The 21,896-nt window shown below is 54.8% G+C and overlaps 1 protein-coding gene across 1 annotated transcript in view; it reads right to left on the bottom strand.

Moving 5' to 3' along the window:
• The window catches only part of WNT3A (Wnt family member 3A), a gene marked incomplete at both ends in the record, with an annotated part of 46,799 nt that extends 25,402 nt beyond the window's left edge, over window positions 1–21,397 (bottom strand). The window contains 2 exons of the mRNA XM_079702259.1: window positions 2,210–2,451; window positions 21,327–21,397. Of these exons, the coding sequence (XP_079558385.1) occupies window positions 2,210–2,451; window positions 21,327–21,397 (313 nt within the window). The remainder of the gene's footprint in view (window positions 1–2,209; window positions 2,452–21,326) is intronic.
• Window positions 21,398–21,896: the final 499 nt, after the last annotated feature.

The raw sequence follows: 21,896 nt of genomic DNA, 5'->3' as shown, positions 1-21,896 counted from the left end.
GATGCAAGAGGGAAGAGATATGGGGACATATGTATATGTACAGCTGATTCACTTTGTTATAAAGCAGAAACTAACACACCATTGTAAAGCAATTATACTCCAATAAAGATGTTAAAAAACAAATTCCCAGGGCCTTTTTTTCAGAAATGGAAAAAACATCCTAAAATTCATATGGAATTACGAGGGATCCCAAAAAAGCCAAAACAATCTTGTAAAACAAAAATTAAGTTGGAGGACTTATACTTCCCAACTCTAAAACATGCTACAAAACTACAGAAAACATAATAGTGTGATATTGGCAGAATGACAGGCATATCGACAAATGGAATGGAATTGAAAGTCCAGAAATAAACCCAGACATCTATGGACAATTGATTTTTGACAAGAGTGCCAGGACCATTCAGTGGGGGAAAGACTAGTCTTTGGAACAGATGGTGCTGAAATAACTGGTTTCCCATGTGCAAAAGAATGAAGCTGGACCCTTACCTCTCACCATATACAAAAAATAACTAAAAACAGATCAAAGACCTAAGTGTAAGAAGTAAAACTGTAAAACTCTTAGAAGAAAACACAGGTGTAAGTCTTAGTAACCTTAGATTAGGCAATGCTTACTTTGATATGACATCTAAATAGGTAAATTGAATCTCACCAAAATTTATAACTTCTGTGCATCAAAGGACACTGTCACAAAACTGAAAAGACAATCTATACAAGGGAGAAAATATTTGCAAATTGTATTTCTGATAAGTATCTAGTGTCTAGAATATATAAAGGACTCTGACAACTCAACAACAAAAAGACAAACAACCCAATTAAAAACTGGGCAAAGGACTTGCAGAGACATTTCTCCAAAGAAGACATTCAGATGTCCAACAAGCCCATGAAAAGATGCTCAACATCATTAGCCATCAGGGATGTGCAAATAAAAATTACAATGAGACATCACTTCGCTTCCACTGGGAGGGCTAAAGGAAAAAACAGACAAAGAATAACAAACATTGCCAAAGATGTGGAGAAACTGGAACCCTCATGTGCTGCTGGTGGGGATATAAAATGGTGCAGCTGCTGTGGAAAACAGTTTGGTAATTCCTCAAAACACAGAATTACTATATGACTGAGCAATTCAACTTCTAGGAGTATACCCAGAAGAATTGAAAACAGGTATTCAAACAGATACTTGTAAAAAGTGCTCATATCAACATTATTCACAATAACCAAAAAAGGTTGGAAACAACCCAAGTGTCCATCAACAGATGAATGGATAAACAGAAGGTGATCCATCCACACAAGAGAATATAATTCAGCCATAAAAAGGAATAAAGTGCTGAAACATGCTACAGGTGGGTAAATCTTGAAAACATTTTGCTCAGTGAAAGAAGCTTTTCTCCCTCTTCTCTCTTCTTCTCTCTCCCTCCCTCTCCCCCCACTTGCTGGAGGGCCTCTCCACTATATTTAAGGGAACCCAGGTCACGTGAAGAGGCTACTTGTGGGTGTTCCTGCTGACCTCAGCACTGGCCACCAGATATGTAAGAGAAATGAGGACCAGCAGAGGTGCAGAGACCAGCCCTGCCTACTGCATCTGCCTACATCTGCAGATGTTGGGACATATAACACATGATTATTATTGTTTAAACTACTAGGTTTTGTGAAAGTTTGCTCTTCACCGTAAGTTAACCAATACCCAGTGCTCCTGATCTTCCTCTCCTTCCCAAAATAAACCCCTGGCTCCATGACCCTGAATAACTTCTGCTGTGTGCCTCTGTGATCTCCAACCCTCTCCCTTTCTGTGTTTTTTGTTTGTTTTTGTATTTTCTCTCTAAGACCTGCTTGAAGTCCTGGCTCCTGCAGGAAACCTGCAATGGTTAATCTTGTCCCTGTGGAGCTACGTAATTGCTTTTGGGAAGGGGGAAGCAGGAGGAAACTCTGCATGATCTTATATCCTTCCCAGTGTCAGGAGCACCCTCCAGAGTGGGTGAGCGTTGGAAAGGACCCACATGGGAGATGCTTACAGTAATGAGGTCTGTGCAGCACTGCCCCCCTGCTGGAAGTGCTGTTCCCACACTTGAGCATAGGTGAGACACGAAGGCAGAGGGAAATGTAGTGGCTTGTGCCCACCCTCACTGAGGGGGAAGCTGGCTTGGACCCTGCTGCACGCACATCCCTGGGCTGCCACCTCTGCCTGAAAAGCCATGACGGGTGCCACGTGTACCTTTGTCCAGCACAGGGCCAAAGATGGCCAGGCTGTTGTTGACAGTGGTGCAATTCCACCGGCGGCCACGGAACTGGTGTTGGCACTCCTGGATGCTGATCTTGATGCCCTCTGCCACACTGGGCATGATCTCCACGTAGTTCCGGCAGAAACGCAGCTGCTTGGGTACCAGGCCTGGGATGCTGGCACAGAGGATGGGCTGTGTCCCCAGGGATGAGTACTGGGGCCCGACAGCCAGGGACCTGGGGGAGGAGGACAAGGGGGCCTGGTTAGTAAGGGGGGTGCGCTGCTGGCCCATGAAACAGGAGCAGGAGCCAGGCTTGCCTTAGTGTGAACCTTCTTTGGAGGATGCACACAGGCCCTTTCCTTCCGAACACTTGTGCATTCCAGGGCAAGGTGTGCTTCTACCATGCAGGAAGCCTGTCCCCATCCTGTACCTGAGACTTAGCACAAAACATCACGATGGGCACATGGACTGACAGAAAGTAAATCAAGGAAGTAGTGGAGGCCTGCCTGCTTCTCTGCGCAACTGCAGGCGTCCCCCGTTCTGTTGGGGTGGAGACAGTAGCGCCCTGAAACTGTTCAGGAGCGCCGGGGACAGAACTAGGGGATACAGTGTGATGCTGGGTCAGCACAGGGAGGAGCGGCTGGGTCTGCAGTAGGAGGAGGACCACTTCCGGAGCAGCGGTGAGACGGGGTACAGCCGTGGCTAAATCATATGTGTGAAAATCACCACTGAACTCATACCGACCATGCCAGCTGGCTTTTGGCTATTTACCCAACAGATATAAAAGCATATGTCCACAATAAGATGTGCTCAAGAATATTTGCAGGGCTGTGATCATCAGAGAAAAACTTGGAAACCACCCAAATAGGCATCCATAGAAGCATGGATGAACAGACAGTGTTTACTCTTGCAGTGGAATTCTCCTTGGAAACAGAGAGGAGTGGACTACTGATGCAAAGGGCAGGGATCTCCCTGGCAGGTTGTTGAAGAGAGGCCTGACACAGTGTGGGTGACCACGATTCCTCTGATGGAGACCAAGGCCAGACAACACTGTGGATGGGGACAGAAATCAGGGTAGTTTCCTCATTCATAGGGAAGACTGGCCTGACCTGAAGGCAGCGTGAGAGAATGTTTCTCAGTCTGTGCTTTGCAAAATTGTCCCCACTCACCACACATGCCTATATAATTTAAATGAAGCAAAATGACAATAAATGCGAGAAAAATTTGGTTTCTCGGTCACACCAGCTACACATGGCCTGTGGCTACCACATTGGATGGTTAGAAATTTCAGTCACTGTGGAAAGTTCTACTGGACCGTACTGGTCTAGGGTGAAGGAAGCGCTCTGTGTTTGATGGAGGTGTTGGTTACACATGTGTTTATGTGTCAGAACTGATTGAAATGGGGTCATTTTACTATATGTGATTACACTTTGATTTAAGAGGAAGAACCACCAGGTCCTTTTTGGGGCAGAGGGGAAAGAGCTTCTCCAATCCCATGGTGACATGTTGTTATATCTGCCCATCCCGACGGAGGACCCACAGTCCTGTCACCTGTGGATGCATCTGTCTTTGTAGTGGGTTGATGGGCTCTTGCTGGCAGAGCTCTGCTTGATTCCTCTGCGTCTCAGTGCTTCCTTCACCCCTGGGTGGATGTTCCATGTGAGTGACTGTGCGGCCAGTGCTACTCTTCAGGGCCGGCTGTGGAAGTCTGCCCCCCATCAACCGCTGGTATCGCAAAGGCTCTTCAGCTCTTGGAAGGGGCTATGAAGACCCGTAGGGTGAGAGGAGAAGACCAAAGCATGGGAGGCTCCACGGATCTAGGAGGGCGACTGGGAGTGGTGTGGTTCCAGGGAAACAGCATTCTGTGCCTTCTTACCTAGTCCCCAGAGATCTGTGGACTCTCTGGGCACAGAGAGGTGCAGATGCTGCCCATGCTCACCCAGGTCTTTGGCCTCTGTGCTCTCTCCTCCTCCTCAGGGAGCCGTGTCTCCTCCTCCCTATGGGGTGTCTGGTATGGTGTGTCCCAGAGTGGCCCCTCTGCCTGCCAGGATGCTTCCTGCTTATCTGGTAGCTTTCTCTGGTGGGATCCAGGTGGAAATGTCTGTTTCCCCTTCCTTTGTTTGGTGGGGAAACCAAGGCAATGGCAGCTTTATAAACGTTTCAGCTGCCCCCCCAGAGGTTCCTCTTGTTTGGCACCTCCTCTCCCCTGGGAGGGCTAAGCACCCCTGAGAAGGTGAGACAAAGGTTTCTGTGTCCCTCAGCAAGCCACACACCTGCACTATGATGCTGACTTTCGGTAAGTCCTACTCTGAGTCTAACCCAGTTCCATTCAGCTGTGGTGAGAATGGTAGGAAACAGGATCACTGTCTCTCAGAGAAACAAACCTACCCTCTGGAAATACACATCATATCCTAACATCTTTCCCTCCTCGTCTTCAAAATCTTCAGAGGCTGCCTTGCCTTAAGGCACAAAACCCACGCCCTTCCGTACCTGGAGATGCCTCATTGGATGACCCAGGGAGAACATTTCCTCACTGCACAGTCCTGTTAGAATCTGGATCAGTCCAGCTCGCTCCTCTCACACCCTGTGAGCTCCCTGCTCCTGTCACACCAGCGTCCCCGCACACTTCCTGTCTCCACCCATCTCTCAGCTGACGTGGGGCTGCGTCCCGTGCATCTCCATGGCCACAGGGAGTCCGTGGTATCCCCCACAGTCCCCCTGCCCTTCTGTGTGAGGACCACCCTCTACGCCTCGCCTCGGCAGCATTTAAGTAGTTCTGTATTCAGTTAGCTGGTTGGGAGGGGGCGACTTCTCCTTGAAGTCCTGAACACAGGGTTTCCATGTATGGTATCCTCTCATCCCGTGCCCTCCTGCCCACCATTTCTGGGCAACCATGCAGCCCTCGTCCTCTGCTTGCTCTCCCTTCCTGATCAAGTGCATCTCTCAAGAATTAAAACCTGTCTTTCCCCAGGGACTGTCCATGACAACTTGAAGTCAGGTGTTCAAGTGGAGGTGAGCCTTCTTTTAATGGGTGGCCAGCCCTAGAGTCCCCGTTCCTGGGGAAGGCCCAAAGCCTCCAGACTAGAGAGTCCTGGCCTCCTGGGTCCCTCCCACATCCATGCTCCAATATCTGACCCCTCTCCCTGGCACACTCCCCATCCTGTCCATCCTCATGACTTGATGAGCCAAAAACCAGCCATGACCTCATGCCAGATATCACGGACGTCCTCATGCCAGATATCACGGACGTCCCCATGCCGCTGCCTGAGTCTGTATTCCCGAGTGGCATTCAACTGTGGGGCTGGCTCATTCCCTTGCTTGTTCCTTCACTACCTGCAGAGCCTATTGGGTGCTGGGTGCCCGGCCAGGCCTGACCCTCCCCAGCTCTCTCTCACACCCACCCCACAGTCTGGGACCCCAAGGTTTTCAGAAAGGCCAGCCCTCTGCTTTCACCCAGCTGTGAGGTCTTTCCTCTCTAGGAAGTATTTTGTGACCTGAGCCTTGCTCTCCCGCACCTTGTCCTGCACAGATGGCTCTGAGTGGAGACCACAGGGGCTGCTCTGCTGCTTCTCCGGGACCCCTGGGCTGGCCTAGGTGCTTAGCTTCCTGATGGACCAGCACAGGCTGAATGCACGGATGGGAGGATGGGAGGATGGGAGGGAAGCTGGCCCTTGGACCGAGTGGTGGCATGCAGGCCAAGGTCAGCAGTCTGCTCTTGGAGGCACCCAGTGGGCAGGGTGAGGATTTCAGGGTGGAAAAGATGGGCCAGCTCTGCCCACTGCAGTCTGAGGTCAGATGTCCAGGTCGGGTTGGTGGTGGGCAGCGGGGGAGGTAGGCTGTGTCTAACTTGTGTGCCCGGTGCCACTCTCAGCCCATACTTTCGTGGAGAACCTCCCACCTGTAAATCAGGCAAAACTCCCTGGGCCCCAGTCCCCCTTCAGAAAGCATCACCTCCACTTCCTACCCAACTTACTCCAGCCAGTTTCTACACCCCTCCACCCACTGAGACATCCCATCCCGGCCCCAGTGACCACTCTGCCTATATCGGCACATGTGGCTGGCCTCCGACTGCCCTTGGCTGAGGTCAGCTATCTGTTTCCACCATGTGGTACCCCTCACAGTGACCCTGAATTTCCCCACCTCCCACCTTTGCCCAGCATTATTCCCTCACTCCACTCGGCATTAACAGGATGTAACGTGGAACTGGCAGCACAAGAGTTTGGGATGACATCTTCTGTAAAGAGTGGAGAGGCTCATGGGAACTGAGTAGCCTTGTGAAGACAGCAGGTGGAACACAGGGCAGGAGCTGGATTGGGGGAGAATCAGGACTCTGGCTCAGGATCCTTCAGCAGCTTCTATGGCACCGCCCATAGCTCAGAGTCCATCTCTGGCTAGCTTGGTTGGTCACTCACCAGGCTCCTTCTGCCTCAGGCAAGCCAAGGGCTGCTGTGGCCAGTCCTGGAGGCCTCGATGGAGTGCCAGGCCAGAGACGTGACTGTGGAGGCCAGGCTAGTGGTTTTCAACCTATGTTCCCTGGAGCACACAGGAGCCCCAGCAGAGGTGCCTCAGAGGCTGGCAGGTGAGGTGGGGCTGGGACCAACTGTCCCAGTTTGCCTGCGACTAGGCGTTTCCATTTGGAAGCAGGGATGAGCTGTCACTCCAGGCGAGGCTGCCCTGACAGACTGTGGCTCTTCCACTCCATGAGCCAGGGCACTTCACGTCGATCTGTGCCACATTTTGATGCCCCGCGTGGGATGTGATTTGTAAACAAATGTTGAACTCTAGTTAACGATGAGCCAGCCGAAGTGTTCAGGGCCAGAGTGGATTGAGGGCACATACAACATGAGATGAATAAGTGGGTGGACAGGGGGATGCTTAGGTGTGGAATCCACGGGGTCAGGTAAAATGGGAGCTGTGGGTACATAGATGTTCTCTGTTGACATCCTGCATCTTTTCTGGAGGTTTGAACATTTCCTGATGGAACATTAGGGTAAGGTTTGACCTTCATGGCTCTGGTCATGGAGCCTTTCTGAAGAGGCTGGCTCCTGAGGTTCATGGGGGTTCCCTCCTTCTCTTCTGTTGCCGGCAGCCTGGCTCGAACTGGAGACGGGACGAAGAGGGTCCGTCAGAAGGCAAATCCACTCAGTTGATGCCTTTATACTGGCTGAAGGTACTCGGAGACTCAGAACAAGTGGAAAAAGAAGGGGTCACTCAATTCAGACAGAAAGAGAAAGAAGACTCAGTCTCCCTCGGTCCGCACCAGTCCCGAGGTGCTGGTCCCCCTGCCAGACGCCAGAGGCCAGGACCCATTCTGAGTGGGGGTTGAGTTGCCCATCGCCAGAACCCCACCACCACCCACAGAAAGCATAGAGCCTGCTCCCACCTCGGCCCCTCCCCACTTCTCTTCACGCCGCCGCGCCGCAGCTCCAGGGAAAGCAGAGTGGGACTCTCAAGTTCACAGCTTCTCCCCAGGCTCATTCCAAGGTTGGGGTGCTGAGTCAGCTCCCCAGCTCCCCTGTCTCCTCCCAGTCAGGCCCCGTATGACCACCTCCGTGAGCAAGGCCAGAGTACTGGCAGCCGGCTCCCAGCCCAGATGCCACTCCAGCTGGTCTGGCCTCCACCAAGCCTGACGGGATCCTTCTCCCACCCCCTCTGGACCTGATGGCCCCTTTAGTTCCTTGAATTATTTCCAGAAAGTTTCCTCTGTTCCAGAGCTGGGCAACGAAGAGGACCTGGGTGATGCAGACCCTGCCCAAGGAGGGCAGAAAGTTGGGGGGGTCCTGTCAGACACAGGAGGGCCCAGTGTGTGGGAGAAAGTGGGCAGGGAAGGTTCAAGGGGGCCCAACTCAGGTCACTGAACCTTGCTGGGCCTTGAAGGATAAATTGGTTCATAAAAAGTTCATATTAAAGATCCAAATTGTGTTCACTAACCTTATTGTGGTAATCATTTTGCAACACATACATCACTATTACATGTAAATACATCAAATAATTACATTGTACACCTTAACCTTACACGATGTTCTATGTCAATTATATCTCCATAAAGCTGGAAAAAATTCCAAACTGGACATATGGTATCTCCTTACCACCCCCAGCATTCAAATTTCTAATCTGAGAAGAAGGTAGTTGCCCCCAGGCAATTAATACTTGGAAAACCAAGATCTGTAACTCCTTCCTCCCATGCCCTTCCAGGAGGAAGTGGAGGGTACACTGGCTTGGGGCTGGGGGCTGGACAGGATGGTGGGGAGCAGCATCCACCAGGACTCTGGGCCCCAGACGCCAGGGATAACCACGTACTGTCCTGTCTAAGGGTCTCGCCAGAGACAGCTTAGTGGGAGAGGAATGTTGTAAACTGGAAAGTGCTGCGACTACAGGGCACCACCATCTTGGTGTTCTATGCCTCCCCAAGTTCTCAGAGCGCATAAAATGCAATGACACCAAATGCGACCTGGGCTCCCGAGTCAGATCCTGGAACAGAGAAAGGGCATCCATGGAGAGACTGGTGAAGTCAGCCTGTGTTTGGCTGTGCACGAGCGTGGTCTCCATCCTGATAATTATGTAAGATGTGACCACTAGGGGAAGTAGGTTTGGCTGACACAAACTCTGCACTACAGTCAAGTCATCATCCCAGACCAAGTGGAGAAGAAAGAAACAGTTACAAAAAAACAAGCAGACTGACATAGGGTTACAACAGGGAACAAGCTGGTGATTCAGGGCTGTGTGTTTCTTTACTGAGCCTACATGATGGGCCGAGAGCTCAATGGCATTCTGTAATCTCTGAACAAACTGTCACCTGAGACGAAAGTATCTGCTTTCTCCTGGTGATAGCATCTCAGAAGCCACAAATGCTGCTGCAGTTTGTCATCTCCATTCATAATTGAAGGTGAGTTCAACTGCTGTCAGTGGTGGGTACAAATAAAGATGTCATTTTCTTGTCCCAGGGGCCTGGCATCCAGAGGGGGACATCTAAGGAGCATTTGGGAGGGAATGTGGTTTGAGGGGATGGGACCGAGGGCGGCTATGCACCCCTGGAAGGAGGTGGCTGCTCTCCCACCCACCAAGCCCAGATGCTGATGTGGCATCAAGAGTGCCCACCTTCCTGTCCAGAGCTCTTCATATAGACAGATCACACTTGCTATGTGTGCAGGACCTGCAGTGGACAGCAGACATAAATCAGGGCCGCCAAGCTGAGTTAATCTATCCACACGCATGCTTTCAAAGCAAAGCCTCCAGCTGGTAGCAGAAGTTGGAGACATCAGCAGCGTCTGAAGCTGGTGCTGGCTCTGAGATGAAGGGGCTGCGTTCTAGGACCAGAAAGTGGCCTCGAGGAGCTGAGAACCACCCTTGGCAGATAGCCGCAAGTACATGCGGACTGCAAGGACCAGAATTTGGCAGCTGGGTGAGGTTGGGAGCACATTCTTCCCCAGACTGGTCAACACTTTGATTTTGGCCTCTAGAGACCCTGAACAGGGAACCCACACAAGCTGCGCAGACTTCCGACCTGCAGAGCTGTGAACTCTGTGAATGCACAGGTAATGTTTGAAGCCATAACTCTGGTCATTTGTCATGCAGCGAAGACTGAATATTCCCCATCTCCCTCCTCTGCTCATGCTGCCTCTTTTCTCTCACACTCCAAGCTGCTCGGGCCAGAAGGAACTGAACCTTGCAAGGAGGTGGCCCCTCCATGTGTAGCCCAAGGGTCTGTCACCTTCAAGGGCTGGTTACCGCAGCCTTTAGACAGCTCTTCCCTCCCTCCCCCTCCTCTGCTTGTGTCCCCAGCACCACCCCTCCTCAGGGACCAGTGCCTCTCTCTTGGAGGCTGGTTACTTCCTCCTTCAAAGCCCCTGACATCACTTCTGCCACCACCTGCCATTAGCCACTGCCTAGCTACTTAACTGGCCTACCTGCTCCATCACTATCACCTGTGTGGTCCTGGCTCTGGCCATGCCCCACTATATGACTCTCTCCAACCTACACAACCTGGTAGGTGGAACCCTGGGGAATCTCTTGGACCAAGAAGTTGGGGCTAGAGGAAGACACCTGACCAACGTCAACGAGTTAACATGGCAGGATGGGGTTTTGGCAGGTTGGCTTCCCAAGGCTCCCCCTTTCTAATATGCTATTATGCTCTTAAAATGTATTAAATACCAGTACCTACAAGATAACATTTATGAACAATTATCTTGGTCAGTGTGGGCCACCACAGCAAAGAGTACAGATAGGATGGCTGAAACAACACACATTCATTTCTCTCGGCCCTGGAGGCTGGAAGTCTGAGGTGAGGGTGCAGGCATGGTGGGGTTCTGGCGAAGGGTTCCTGGTTCACAGATGGCCTCCTTCTCGCTGTGTCCTCACATGGCAGAGAACTCTAATGTCTTCTCCTTTTCTTTTCTTTTTTTTTTTTTTTTTTTTGTGGTACGCAGGCCTCTTACTGTTGTGGCCTCTCTCATTGCAGAGCACAGGCTCCGGACACGCAGGCCCAGTGGCCATGGCTCACGGGCCCAGCCGCTCTGCGGCATGTGGGATCTTCCTGGACCAGGGCACGAACCCGCGTCCCCTGCATCGGCAGGCGGACGCTCAACCACTGCGCCACCAGGGAAGCCCTTCTCCTCTTCTGTTAAGGACACTATTTCCAACCTGGGGGCTCCACCTTCATGACCTCATCTGACCCTAATCCCCTCCCAAAGGCCCCACCTCCTAACACCATCACATTGGGTGTCAGGGGTTCAACATATAAATCTGGGGGAACATGAACATGCAATCCATGACAGAGAGTAGATAAACATCATATTAATAAACAAATCCCACACAGACACCACTAAACCCAAAGACACAGAACACTATTGGTCTCCCTGATTCAATATGACCCTGTTTCCAACACAGAACTATCACTGAAGGGCGATGTGTGTGGTGGCCCCAATCTGTCCCCTGGCTGGTCAGCTTTGCCTGTTGCTTTGGACCCTTAGCACCTTGGTTTCCCCAGCTATCATACCAGGTAGCTGGGTGAGAGGTGGGTCGTCTTAAGGTGGCCCCTGGGCAGGCAACAGGTGCACCACAGAACCTGTCAGAAATGCAAGTTCCAAGGCGGTGCCCCCCGAGACCTGCTGAATCAGAAACTCGGGGCTAGTGCCCTGTTTTGACAGGCCCTTCAGGGGGTTCTGATGCTTGCTGGTGTTTGAAAACCACCAATTCTGGGATCACTGAAGGTAAGCCAAGCTTTGAGTCCTGGGACTTTGAGTCCAGGGAGCCTCCCAAGGCTTCAAGTCCAAACCCTTTGGTCTGGCAGTCAAGGTTTTCCTTTGGTTTCTGCTTCTGAATCTCAAGGTTTCCAGAAACTTCCAGTGCTGCTCTCTGAGAACACGCAGTGCATTATAGAGGCAGGGGAGAGCGTGCTCAGCCAGGCTCAGGAGTGGGGCCAGGACGTGAGCCCCCGCCCTCCACAGCCCCATCTGTCTGCATGGGGCTGGCCACTTGCTTCCCTCCAGCCCAGTGTCCCAGAGCCAGCAATAAGCAGGGGCCGGACCCCACATCTCTCTTCCGGAGGTGGTGAAGATCCTAAAAAGAGCAAGGTGGTGACAGACGAAGGAAGCAGCAATAGTGAACATTCCAGAAGTGTTGTGGTGGGAAGGGGGCTGTTGAGGCAGGGCATGGACCACCCGTTTCCAAACCCTGAGGAGGCAAACTCATGGTCTTCTGTCCAGTGTTGCTGAGAGGGGTTCTCCGGAGGGGGTAACAAGCGTGGACCAGGCCTCATTAACCTCCCAGGAACCCACTCTGAGCTCTCATCTGGGTGTCTGGGGCTTCAGGTTAATTTTCCAATCTCCCCCTCAGCCTCTCACATGCTTGACAAGTGTGCAAACTGGGGACCAGATGGAGATGGGCCTGACTTAGGGCCACTCACAGGAGGGATGGTGGTGTTCAGGTGAGCACTGGGTGTGGGAACCCCATCATCAGTCACCCCTCCTTTACCCTCAGGCCCATGTATTGGGTCATCGTGAGGTCCTGACCTTGCCTCTCGATCACCATGCATCTCCTCCTCCTCACGGCCATCGCCAATGCAGGATGTTCTACCAACAATAACCTCAGGGGTCGCTGGCCCTGCCCTAATGGGCATAAGCTGTGTCCTGTGGCCTCAGGGAAAGCCAGGCAGGAGGGGGGTGTGCTGCCCTTGCCTTGGGGCGGTGGTCCTGGGGGCCTGGGAGCCACAGGGGCATGAAGGCCCTGCCCAGCCTGCGGGCAGAGGCCAAAAGGCCAGCCTGCCCTCACTGCACCCATTTCCTTCACCCTGCACTTGGCCACCACAATTCACCCTACGAGGAATTTGTTCCATTTCCCTTGTTGCTGCCAACCCTGAAGTGCAGGATGGCAGCCCAAGAAAAACCCCCACCCCCACCCTCAGCAGCCCCCGGGCTGGGGGCTAGAATTTTAAATGCTCAAGTGGATGTCACATCCGATGTCCCGAAGGCCCCTAAGAACCAGATCGTCCCAAACTGAACGCACACTTCCCTGCGCAGATATGGGAGGACCCCCTCTGAGCCCTGAGCCTTTACCCCAAATTCCAACTCCGGAGAGATCCTCCTTGCAGGGCCATCCATACAGCAGAAAGGGCCAATGGTCAGGCAAGCAGATGACAGCACACTCACACCACAGGCCTGAGTAACTGCGAGCACCATCGCCAAGAAGGTCCCACAAATGCAAAATGTTTAACAGGAGATGGTATACCTTAAAAAACAGACCACGATCTTCTCTGAGCACTGTTATTATGATTATGAAAAATGTGTGAATGAAATAAGAACCTAAAGTGAGGAAAATGCCTGTATTAAGTTGGTAAGATGATGAACTGTTTTTTCCCCAGGTTTTTGTGAATTCTATTGTTGGTTAATTTTTTAGTAATAATTTTTTTCTGGGTGGGGGTATCATTTTCAACCCAAAGCAACCACATGTGCAGTTTGCAAAGTGGCTCCTAGACTCCGGTTCCAGCCTGAGGCTGGGGCCACGTGAGCCACGCCTGCCTCCTGAAAGCACTAATGGTTTTTCTCCCTCCTCCCTCGTTCGCTCCTGTTGAGGACTGCACTGTTGCACTGTTGAAAGGCCAGGCGCCTTGCCAGACAGGCTTACTCAAGATAGAGCAAAGGCGCTGGCTGTGACATGCAGGGGAAGGAGGCCACTCAGGACCCAGCCTGGGCCAGCTTTGCCCCAACCTGAGCTGATGGCCTTCACTCAAGCGGATTTTACCGTAAATGTGCCGCTAAACCAGAGGACAGAAGCCTCTTCTCGTGGACAGAGGCTGGGGGCAAAGGCAGGACTTGGAGCAGGCCCCCTCTCTGCCCGCCCCTGCCTGGCTCCTCTGGGGGTGGATCCTCAGTCGGAGAGGCTAAGTGCCTGTGCACCGTTACCTGGCAGATCTTAACGGAGTCATAGGCTCTTAGTTTTCTTGAGTCCTGGTTTGATTTCTTTTTGCAAGACCAGCAAACACAGGGTGCCTGTGCACTGTGGGCACAGCTCTGCCCTTGCCTATGGCTGTGCGCATCTTGGAGGGAGAGCTGGGACTTCACAGCAATTCTCAAAGAGAGAGGGGTTCTGGGGAGAGGACAGCTTGGCTGGGCCTGGAGGGCAGGGTGTGGTCACCAGCTGTATTATTCACTGAATTAACTGTTTTTGCCCTTTCCTTCCTGGGCCTCAGTTTCTCCATCTGTCCAAGGAGGTGGTGGACCACATTCTATCGGAGGCTCCTGGAGGGGAAGTGAACAATGGGGAGGGCAGGTTCCTTCACACCTTGGCGGGGCTGGGGCACCTTCTGTCCATACGTCATCCGGGGCCACCTCTCCAGGAAGTGCTCTGTGTTCCCAGCCCCGCTAGCCGCCCTCTCTGGACCCTGCCACTCCTCATGCACAGCCTCCCATGTCTGGGCCATGAGGGGCCACTCCCAGAGAGCAAGGCCACATCTTCTCTTGTCCTTCGAAGGCACAGATCTCTGCTCAGTCCTCATCTGGGGGCCCCTGTTCTGCACTCTGCCTGCAGGGCCTCTGCTGAGGAGAACCCTGGTTGGTCTCATGGGTCTTCCCCTTGGTGACACATGAGGATTCCAGAGTGCCTGTCCTGTCCCAAATTGCTGTTTTCTAAGGTCAGGGCCTCTCCACAGCTGGACCAAGTTGCTGTCCTGAGACCAGAGGCCTTGAGTGCGGCTGGTTGCCCGGCGGGTTGACGGCTGCCCAGCTTGATGGGCAGGCTCTGTCCTTTCTGGCTGGAGCTGTCCAGGAGGCTTACAGGACCCAGACTCCCCCAAGGGTGCTCACCTGCCCTGAAGCCCTCCGGGTTCTGCCTTCTCTGTCTACCCACTATGGCGTCTCTGAGAAAAGCCCACATGCCTCCATGCTCTCTCTCTCTCCGGCCTGGAAGACCCCTCCCCAGGAGCTGGAGCACCTTTGGCGATGCGAGGGCCCATGGGGAGGGGTCCCAAGACCTGGGTCCCTGGTGTTGGGGGCCACCTCTTCCCAGCCCCTGGGCTGCATGGCCCTGCCTGCAGCCCTCCCAGCACCTCCTGCTGCCCCAGCGGGCCGAGCCGGGATTACTGACACATACTTTGCGCAAGTCCCAGCAGGCGGGCAGAGGCTCCCGTGCCCGCGGCCATGCATTTGCCCGCTTCCCTGGGCGGCAGCGGCACGTTTTGTCGGGGATGGAATGTGGAAGCACCAAAGTGTGAGACACCTCCAGGGTGTCACCTGGAGAGGCTGGGAGGGAGACCGAGGCAGAGGTGCTCTAGTGCATGGTGGGGACCCAGCCCCAGAGCCGGGGTTCAGTCAGGGGGATTGTAAAAACAGTCAGCTGTGTCCTCATGTCCCCAAGCACAGGCCACCTGATAGTTTCTGTTTTTCACAGGAAAGATTCCATCCATTCATTCCTTCATTCATTTTTTCAACCAAATCTTATCTAGGAGCTACAAGGGGTGAAGGGTCAAGAGGGGAGGAAGGAGAACAAATACCCCATGGGCTTTCACAGCCTGGTGATATAGGGGCCGTCCTTGTGACAATTCTACAAAGGGAAGGACAGGTTCCCCTGGGATCAGGCAGCCTGGCCGGAGTCAAAGCCTTATTCTCCATCTCTTCATGTCACCCCACAGCGTCCAGCCCAGCCAGGTGAGGAGTGAGAGGTGGGTATAGTCAGATCCAGGACCAGCTGAGCGAGGCTAGGGGGAAGTGTGATGTGACGCAGGTGCACTAGGTGGGGAGGGCATGCTGCTGGGGGGTGGCGGGTAAAGGCATGCCAGGATGGGGTCATCGATTGCTGTGTAACTGTGAACCAAACTACCCCAACTGTGCCTGGTGGAGTCTAGGGGACTGACCAGGAAGACTATTAGCTGCAGTGCTGACCACGGTGGGGGTGGGGGGAGGATGTGGGCCTTGTAAACCTCGGATTCCCAGCCGCTGATGTGTCCATGGGAACCCTCCACCCAAAGCAGGCTGCTCCTTCCTCAGCCTCTGCTTCTACCCCTCCAGGGATGGGCAGCTCACCACCGCCACTCTCAGACCCAGGAAGCCTGTCCTATCCTGAGCCAAAATCTGCCTCTTGGTCACCTGTAGCCTCTGCTCTCAGCATTTGCTGGAGCCACACAGAAGTCCAGTCCTCCGTCCCCAAGAGCCTCTCACACACTGAACAGCAGTGGGGGGGTCTTCCCCTGACACTTCTCAACAATGGGTGGCTCCAGTCCTTCAACTACACTTCAAATTAAGGGGCAAATACAAACTCTGGCATTTGGTTCCAAAGCGCAAATGGCAAGTGCTGGGTGGCAAAGCCTTGAGGGGATGTGGTCCACATGGATGATCCCAGACTTGGGCATAGCAGGGGTTGCCTACCGTGGGGGGCTTTGGCTTCTCAAAGTAGCTAGAGAACTTGGTTTGGGTTTTTTTTTTTAATTTCTAACCCATTCTTATAGATTATATTAAAATGCTGCACAAAATAATACATAAGACATTTAAAAAACCGCCATGACTGTTCCCAAACACCTATTTTCAACTTCCGTTCTTATTTCTTCATGGACAGCCATTCATGGATGGGCTCTGGTCTGTGGACTACATTTTGAGTATAACTGATACTTTCATGGGCAGGTGGTACATCCAAGCCCTGCTTTCCCTGTCCTGGGCCACACCTGCAGGATGGTGGCAGAGCCCCTCTGGAACAAGGCGATTCCTATTCCTGCAGGCTGGAGATTTGTAATTGGGACCCACCGTGGAAAGTGTGGTTTTACAACCCCTGCAGACTGTATTCCTCCTCAACAGTATTTATTCACCCTCTTCCCCGTCACAAAGAATTCCAGCAAGCTTGTGCAAATAAAACAAAATCATTTTTTTAAAAAATGACAAGAAGCCCAGTAAAATGCAGAGTTAGCCAGCTTGGGAGAAGCTGCCACACCTGAGCCCCAGACAGAGTCCCAAGTGTTTAGGTGGCCAAGTCAGAGAGAGCTGGATGTGTGAGGTGAGTGATGCTTTTGTGCTCTGGAAGGAGCGTGTGCCGTGGTGGGCTGTCAAGGAATCAAGATGATGGGTATTGAACTTGGTGGTAGAAAACAAGTTATCTGACCACATATATTTTACCTATGGTTGTTTCTACCATTGCTCCTCAAGAAAAGGATGTGCATTGGTGGTTCTGTGGAGGAACATCGTTCCCAGCACCCTGAGATCCTACAACGCTGGGGGTGTCGAACTGGTGTCTGGATTTCTCTAGTTTCATAAGCTAGCCACTACCATCACTAGCCTCAGAGCTGCAGAGAGAAGCAGAGAGAGATAGAGACAGAGACACAGAGAGAGAGAGACAGAGAGAGAGAGGGATAAATACAGACAGAGAGACAGAGACAGACAGGGACAGACAGACACACAGAGAGACAGAGAGATAGACAGAGACAGAGAGGTAGAGAGACAGAGAGAGAGAGAGAGACAGACAGGGACAGACAGACACACAGAGAGACAGAGAGATAGACAGAGACAGAGAGGTAGAGAGACAGAGAGAGAGAGAGAGACAGACAGGGACAGACAGACACACAGAGAGACAGAGAGAGAGAGAGAGACAGAGAGAGAGAGAGACAGAGAGAGAGAGGGATAGACAGACAGGGACAGACAGACACACAGAGAGACAGAGAGAGAGAGAGAGACAGAGAGGTAGAGAGACAGAGAGAGAGAGAGAGAGACAGAGAGAGAGAGGGATAGACAGACAGGGCAGAGTGAGGAGGAAGGACTGGACGGAGGGACAGGGCTGCCCCGGGGAGGGACTCGCAGTGGTGCAGGCTCACAGAGGCAGGGCAGCTCAGGAGGTCTCGCGTGCTTGGGCCCTGCCTGCCTGAGAAGCCTCAGAGCCTTGCTCAGCCCTACCAGGTCCCGTGTCATCCGACACAGGCAACCTCTCCCCTTGTGTGGCTGCTCATCCCTCCTCCTCCTCAGCCCCCACCTCACCCACCCTTTGAAGCTGTGGGACCTGGGCAGTGCCTCCAGAGCCCTTGTTCACTCTCCCTGAACTCCTCGTGCACCTTCAACCCCAAATAGTGGGTCCCACTGAGGGAAGCCTATGTCCCACCGGGACTGAGAAGACCCCTGGGCCTGAAGAACCAGTGGGGCTGGCGCCAGGGAAGGCTGTGCAGAGAGGAGGTTCTAGAAGGTGGGGGGCAGGTGACAGCTGAGCTGGCCTTCCTCGGGGTCTGGACACATTCTCAGAGCAGGGTGTCTGCGTGCACATGAGTGTGGGGTGCCGGGGGCTAGGGAGGAGGGTGAAGAGGCAGTGAGAGGGGGGAGAACCAGAGAATGCTGCCCTGGGAGCATGTCTCAGGCTACTGAGCTGGCCCAGGGGTGGGAGAAGATGGGACGTGAACATGGGAACTTCCCGGGCCAGCTGGGGTGATGTCCACTCCAGGTGCCACTCAGTGCTGGGGAAACGTGAGGAGCTGGGTGGCAGGAAGGGGGGCCCCATAGGGAAAGGGGCCCGGGCTCTCTGGGCAGGTAAAAGCACTGCTGCTGGAGCCCGGGGGGCAGTGAGGCTATGGGCTTAGAGCGGAGGGTGGGAGGGCAGTGAGAACAGAGGCAGAAGATGGTGGGAATGGAGCACTGCAACCTGGTGGGGCAAAGGAAGGGGCCTGGCCCCGTGGTGACGGGGCAGGGGAGAAAACAGGCTGAACTCCAGGGCCCCGGCTAGGCCACAGGGGGATCACAAGATGCCATCAGCCCAGACACGGGAAGTAGGAGGCAGGTGCCCAAAGCGCATCATGGAGCACAGGTGCACACTGGGTATTGCTCTTCAAGGGTTCCACGTGTTCCCCTTGACCATGATGCCTGTTCTGTGTTCACGTGGATCCTTCTGAGCAATTCTCATTAAACAAGAATTCAGTCTGGAGGGAGGGGGAGGGGGCTAGGGCCTCCCTGTAGCTTTGCAGTACATGGCCCTGGGAGGAGCCGGCGTCTCGCCACGCTATGCCTCTGGGGTCAGGTGCCCAGGCCTCTGTCCTGTCACCTCCCAGGTCCCTTCTCTGGATCCCACCCCCCATCCCGTTGTCCGTCACACAAGGAGCACAGACCTCTTGGAGGTCTCTGTAGCTTTCAACGTTCTGGTCTTAGGGCTGTCTCTCTGTGCCTCTGTTGGGACCTGCCTTTGGACCTTGAGCATCTAGGGTGAAGGACACTTCCGAGATGGTCCTGGGGAGGCAGTTGGCTCTTTAAATTCCCACAGGATGCAGCACCACCTCCTCCTCTCCTTCCACCCTCCCACCAAGACCACACCAACTTCAAAGCCTAATTACTCCCAATTTGGGCTGTTTCCTTGTTTCTCCAGGTGAGGAAGTCCCTGTCACTTTCACTTTCATATGCGAGGAGCTGGGGGTGGGGTGGAGAGAAGTGATGAGAACAGTGGCTTTATTTTGGGGAGGGAAGGTGAAACAGAATACCAGTTAGGGAGGCTGAGTGTGAAGGTGAGAAGTTACAAAGAGAGGGTCTCCCTCCAAGGCCTCACTTGGGGAAGGGAGGGAAGTGGGAGACGGGGTTGGCAAGAGAAAGGAGGAGCCACCTGTGGGAAACTGCATCAGGTAGGGGATGAAGATAGAAAGGCTTCCGCCTGCTATGAAACTCCATTTCTTTCTTTGTGAGCCCTCCCTTTCATTATGCTCATGTTCGCTGTGGAGACACCACGTCCTTCCTGTGTCCAGCTTGGGGGCAGAGGGGAGGAGGAGAGGAAACCGCTGGTCCCCAGTAAGCCCTGAGGTTGTGGCCACCGAAGATGCTTCTTCCCAGGAAACAAGAGAATCACTGAATGTGAGAATCCCATGGAGACCAAAGTGGGGGTTCCATGGCGCCGTCTTCCCTCTGGGGCCAAAAGGCTGCTCTAGACTCTTGATTGGGTGGGTCACTGACCGGGAGGCGGTGGGGAGAGGACGCCCCTCCCCACGGATCTGGAGAGTGCCGGATGCACCAAGCCTGTCCCAGGATCCTTTCAGATGGAACACATACGGCCCAGGTGGAAAGGGTGACATACGTGTGTTGAGGGGAACAAGGCCAGGGACACTCAGGGCCAAAAGGACAGAGATTCCACCGCGTAGGATGGCCAGAGGCTGGTGACAGGGCCCTTGTTTATGGAAGAAGCGCAGGGGCGAAGGCGCTTCCACTAGCGCCCAGGAATGCGGCGGCGGCGGCGGGTTCTAATTAGAAGCCTGCGCGGGAGCGGGCGGCCGCGGGGCTCTCTCAGACGCGCACCCTTGGTTCCCCCGGCGTCAGTGTCCCCGCGTCGGGAGACACGCCCGCTGCATCCTGTGCTCCAGAAGACGACCGGGCGCTGCAGGTGCCGCGCGGGTGCGGGACGCGCGGGGGTCCCCGAAGCAAGTCCCCGCCGCCCCGCCACCTCTCCCAGGCCCTCGTACCCGCCGGTGCCTCCTTCTTGCCCCGCCCCGTCCCGCCAGGCTGCGCCTGGACGCGCGCCCCACACCTAGGGCGCCCCCGCTCCTGAACAATCTCGAAGAGAAAAATTATTATCGGATTAGATGTACTTCGGCTCACTCAGTCTCCCCCCGCCCCAACTTCCCCTCGGCGTAATTATTATAATTCCAGGCAAGCCGTCGGAGAGAGTTCCTGGCCGTGTGTGTGTGTGTGTGTGTGTGTGTGTGTGTGTGTGCGCGCGCGCGCGCGCGTGTGTGTGTGAAGGCTTGTCTCCGATCTGGGTCTCCTCCAGCGGCGCGCCCAGGCCGCTCGGCTCCCGCATTCCCCCAAGTTGTGTTCGTCAAATGTTGGGCATCTCAAAGCGCCCCTCCCCTCTCCACTGAGGAGCTGGGGTGGCCCTTGCCTGTGGGGGCTCAACCAAATTCGCTTCCCTCCTCCCCTCATGATATGTGCTGTAGACCCTCAGGACCCTTCCCTTGGTTTATCTGCACTTCCATCGCCAGATTTAGGAGGGTCTCACGGGAATGTGTCTTGTCTGGGGTGGAAGACGGAACGCCCCAGCCCTCTCAGATGTGGGTTCGCGGAGCCTCTCACTAAGGAGGCTTCAAACGCGATACTTTCTCCCTCTTTACCTCTCCAGAAGCCCCTCCTTAGCATCGCGGTCGGGACAGCGGCAGGAAGGCGCAGGAGGGCCGGGTGCTGGCCCCAATGCGCCCGCCACTCCCGGCCGGGTCCCCGCAGTCTTTACGTAACTGCGCTGCTCCGAGCTGTTCGGTCTTGTCTCACTGACTTTGTTTTAAGGTGTGTGTGTGTGTGTGTGTGTGTAAGACATGTCCTTAAGGAAAGTCTCAGGCGGATCTCCCTCTCCCAGCTCGCCCTCCTGGCTTCTCTTGGCCTCTGGCTGCCCGAGCTTTCATGCCATCTGTGCTGTCCCACTTCCTGCCTCTCCCCAGCTCACTGCTCGCCCCGTCCGACGCCGGGAGCCCCTCTATGCCCGAGGGATCAATGTCCGCGGAAACTCCGCCACCCGCGTCCCAGCCCCGGCCCGAACAGGTCGAAAGTGGCCGCCAAGGAAAACAAACCACCCTCGGAACAGGAGGGCTGGGCAGAGCGCGGGCTCTGGGCCACCGCGGGGCCCTGCCCGAGGGGACGGCGGCTGGGGGACGCACAGAGGCCGGGGAGAACGTGAGGAAGGCTCACTCACCACCAGATCGGGTAGTTGCCCAGCGCTTGCTTCAGGCCGTAAAGGAATATGAAATATCCGAGCGGGGCCATCGCCGGGCGGGAGATCTCGGAGGGCCAGGAGTCCGCCCCGAGAGCGCGGGCGCCGGAGCGGGCCGGGCCCTGGGAGCTCGCGGGCGGCGGCGCTGGGCCCTCCTGCGGCCGCGGGGTGCGCGGGTGTGCGCGGGTGTGCGCGGGTGCGCGGACTCCGAGGGCGGCGCTGCGCCAGGTGGGACGGCGGCCGGGCGGCGGGCCGGGGCCCGGGGCGGCGCGGGACGGCGGGGGCGGGGCAGCGCCGCGGGGGGCGCCCGCCGGGGCCTGGGCCGGGGCGGGGCAGGCAGGGGGCGGGCGGGGCCCTGGGAGCTAGCTCGGTGACGGCTGCAGCGCGGGCCCCTCCCGTGGCCGCGGGGTGCGCGGGGGTGCGCGGGTGCGCCGGCTCCAAGCTTTGCACTGTGCCAGATGGGCAGCTGGCCTGGCGGCCGGCCGGCACCCGGAACTGCATGGTCCGCAGGTATCCCCTCCGAGCTCCCGGGCCGCGCCCCCTCGGGGCTCA

The sequence above is a fragment of the Hyperoodon ampullatus genome (genome assembly GCF_949752795.1).
Source record: "Hyperoodon ampullatus genome assembly, chromosome: 4".
Taxonomy (NCBI): domain Eukaryota; kingdom Metazoa; phylum Chordata; class Mammalia; order Artiodactyla; family Ziphiidae; genus Hyperoodon; species Hyperoodon ampullatus.
Note: the sequence above shows the minus strand (reverse complement) of the source record. Positions and strands in the feature narration are given on the sequence as shown.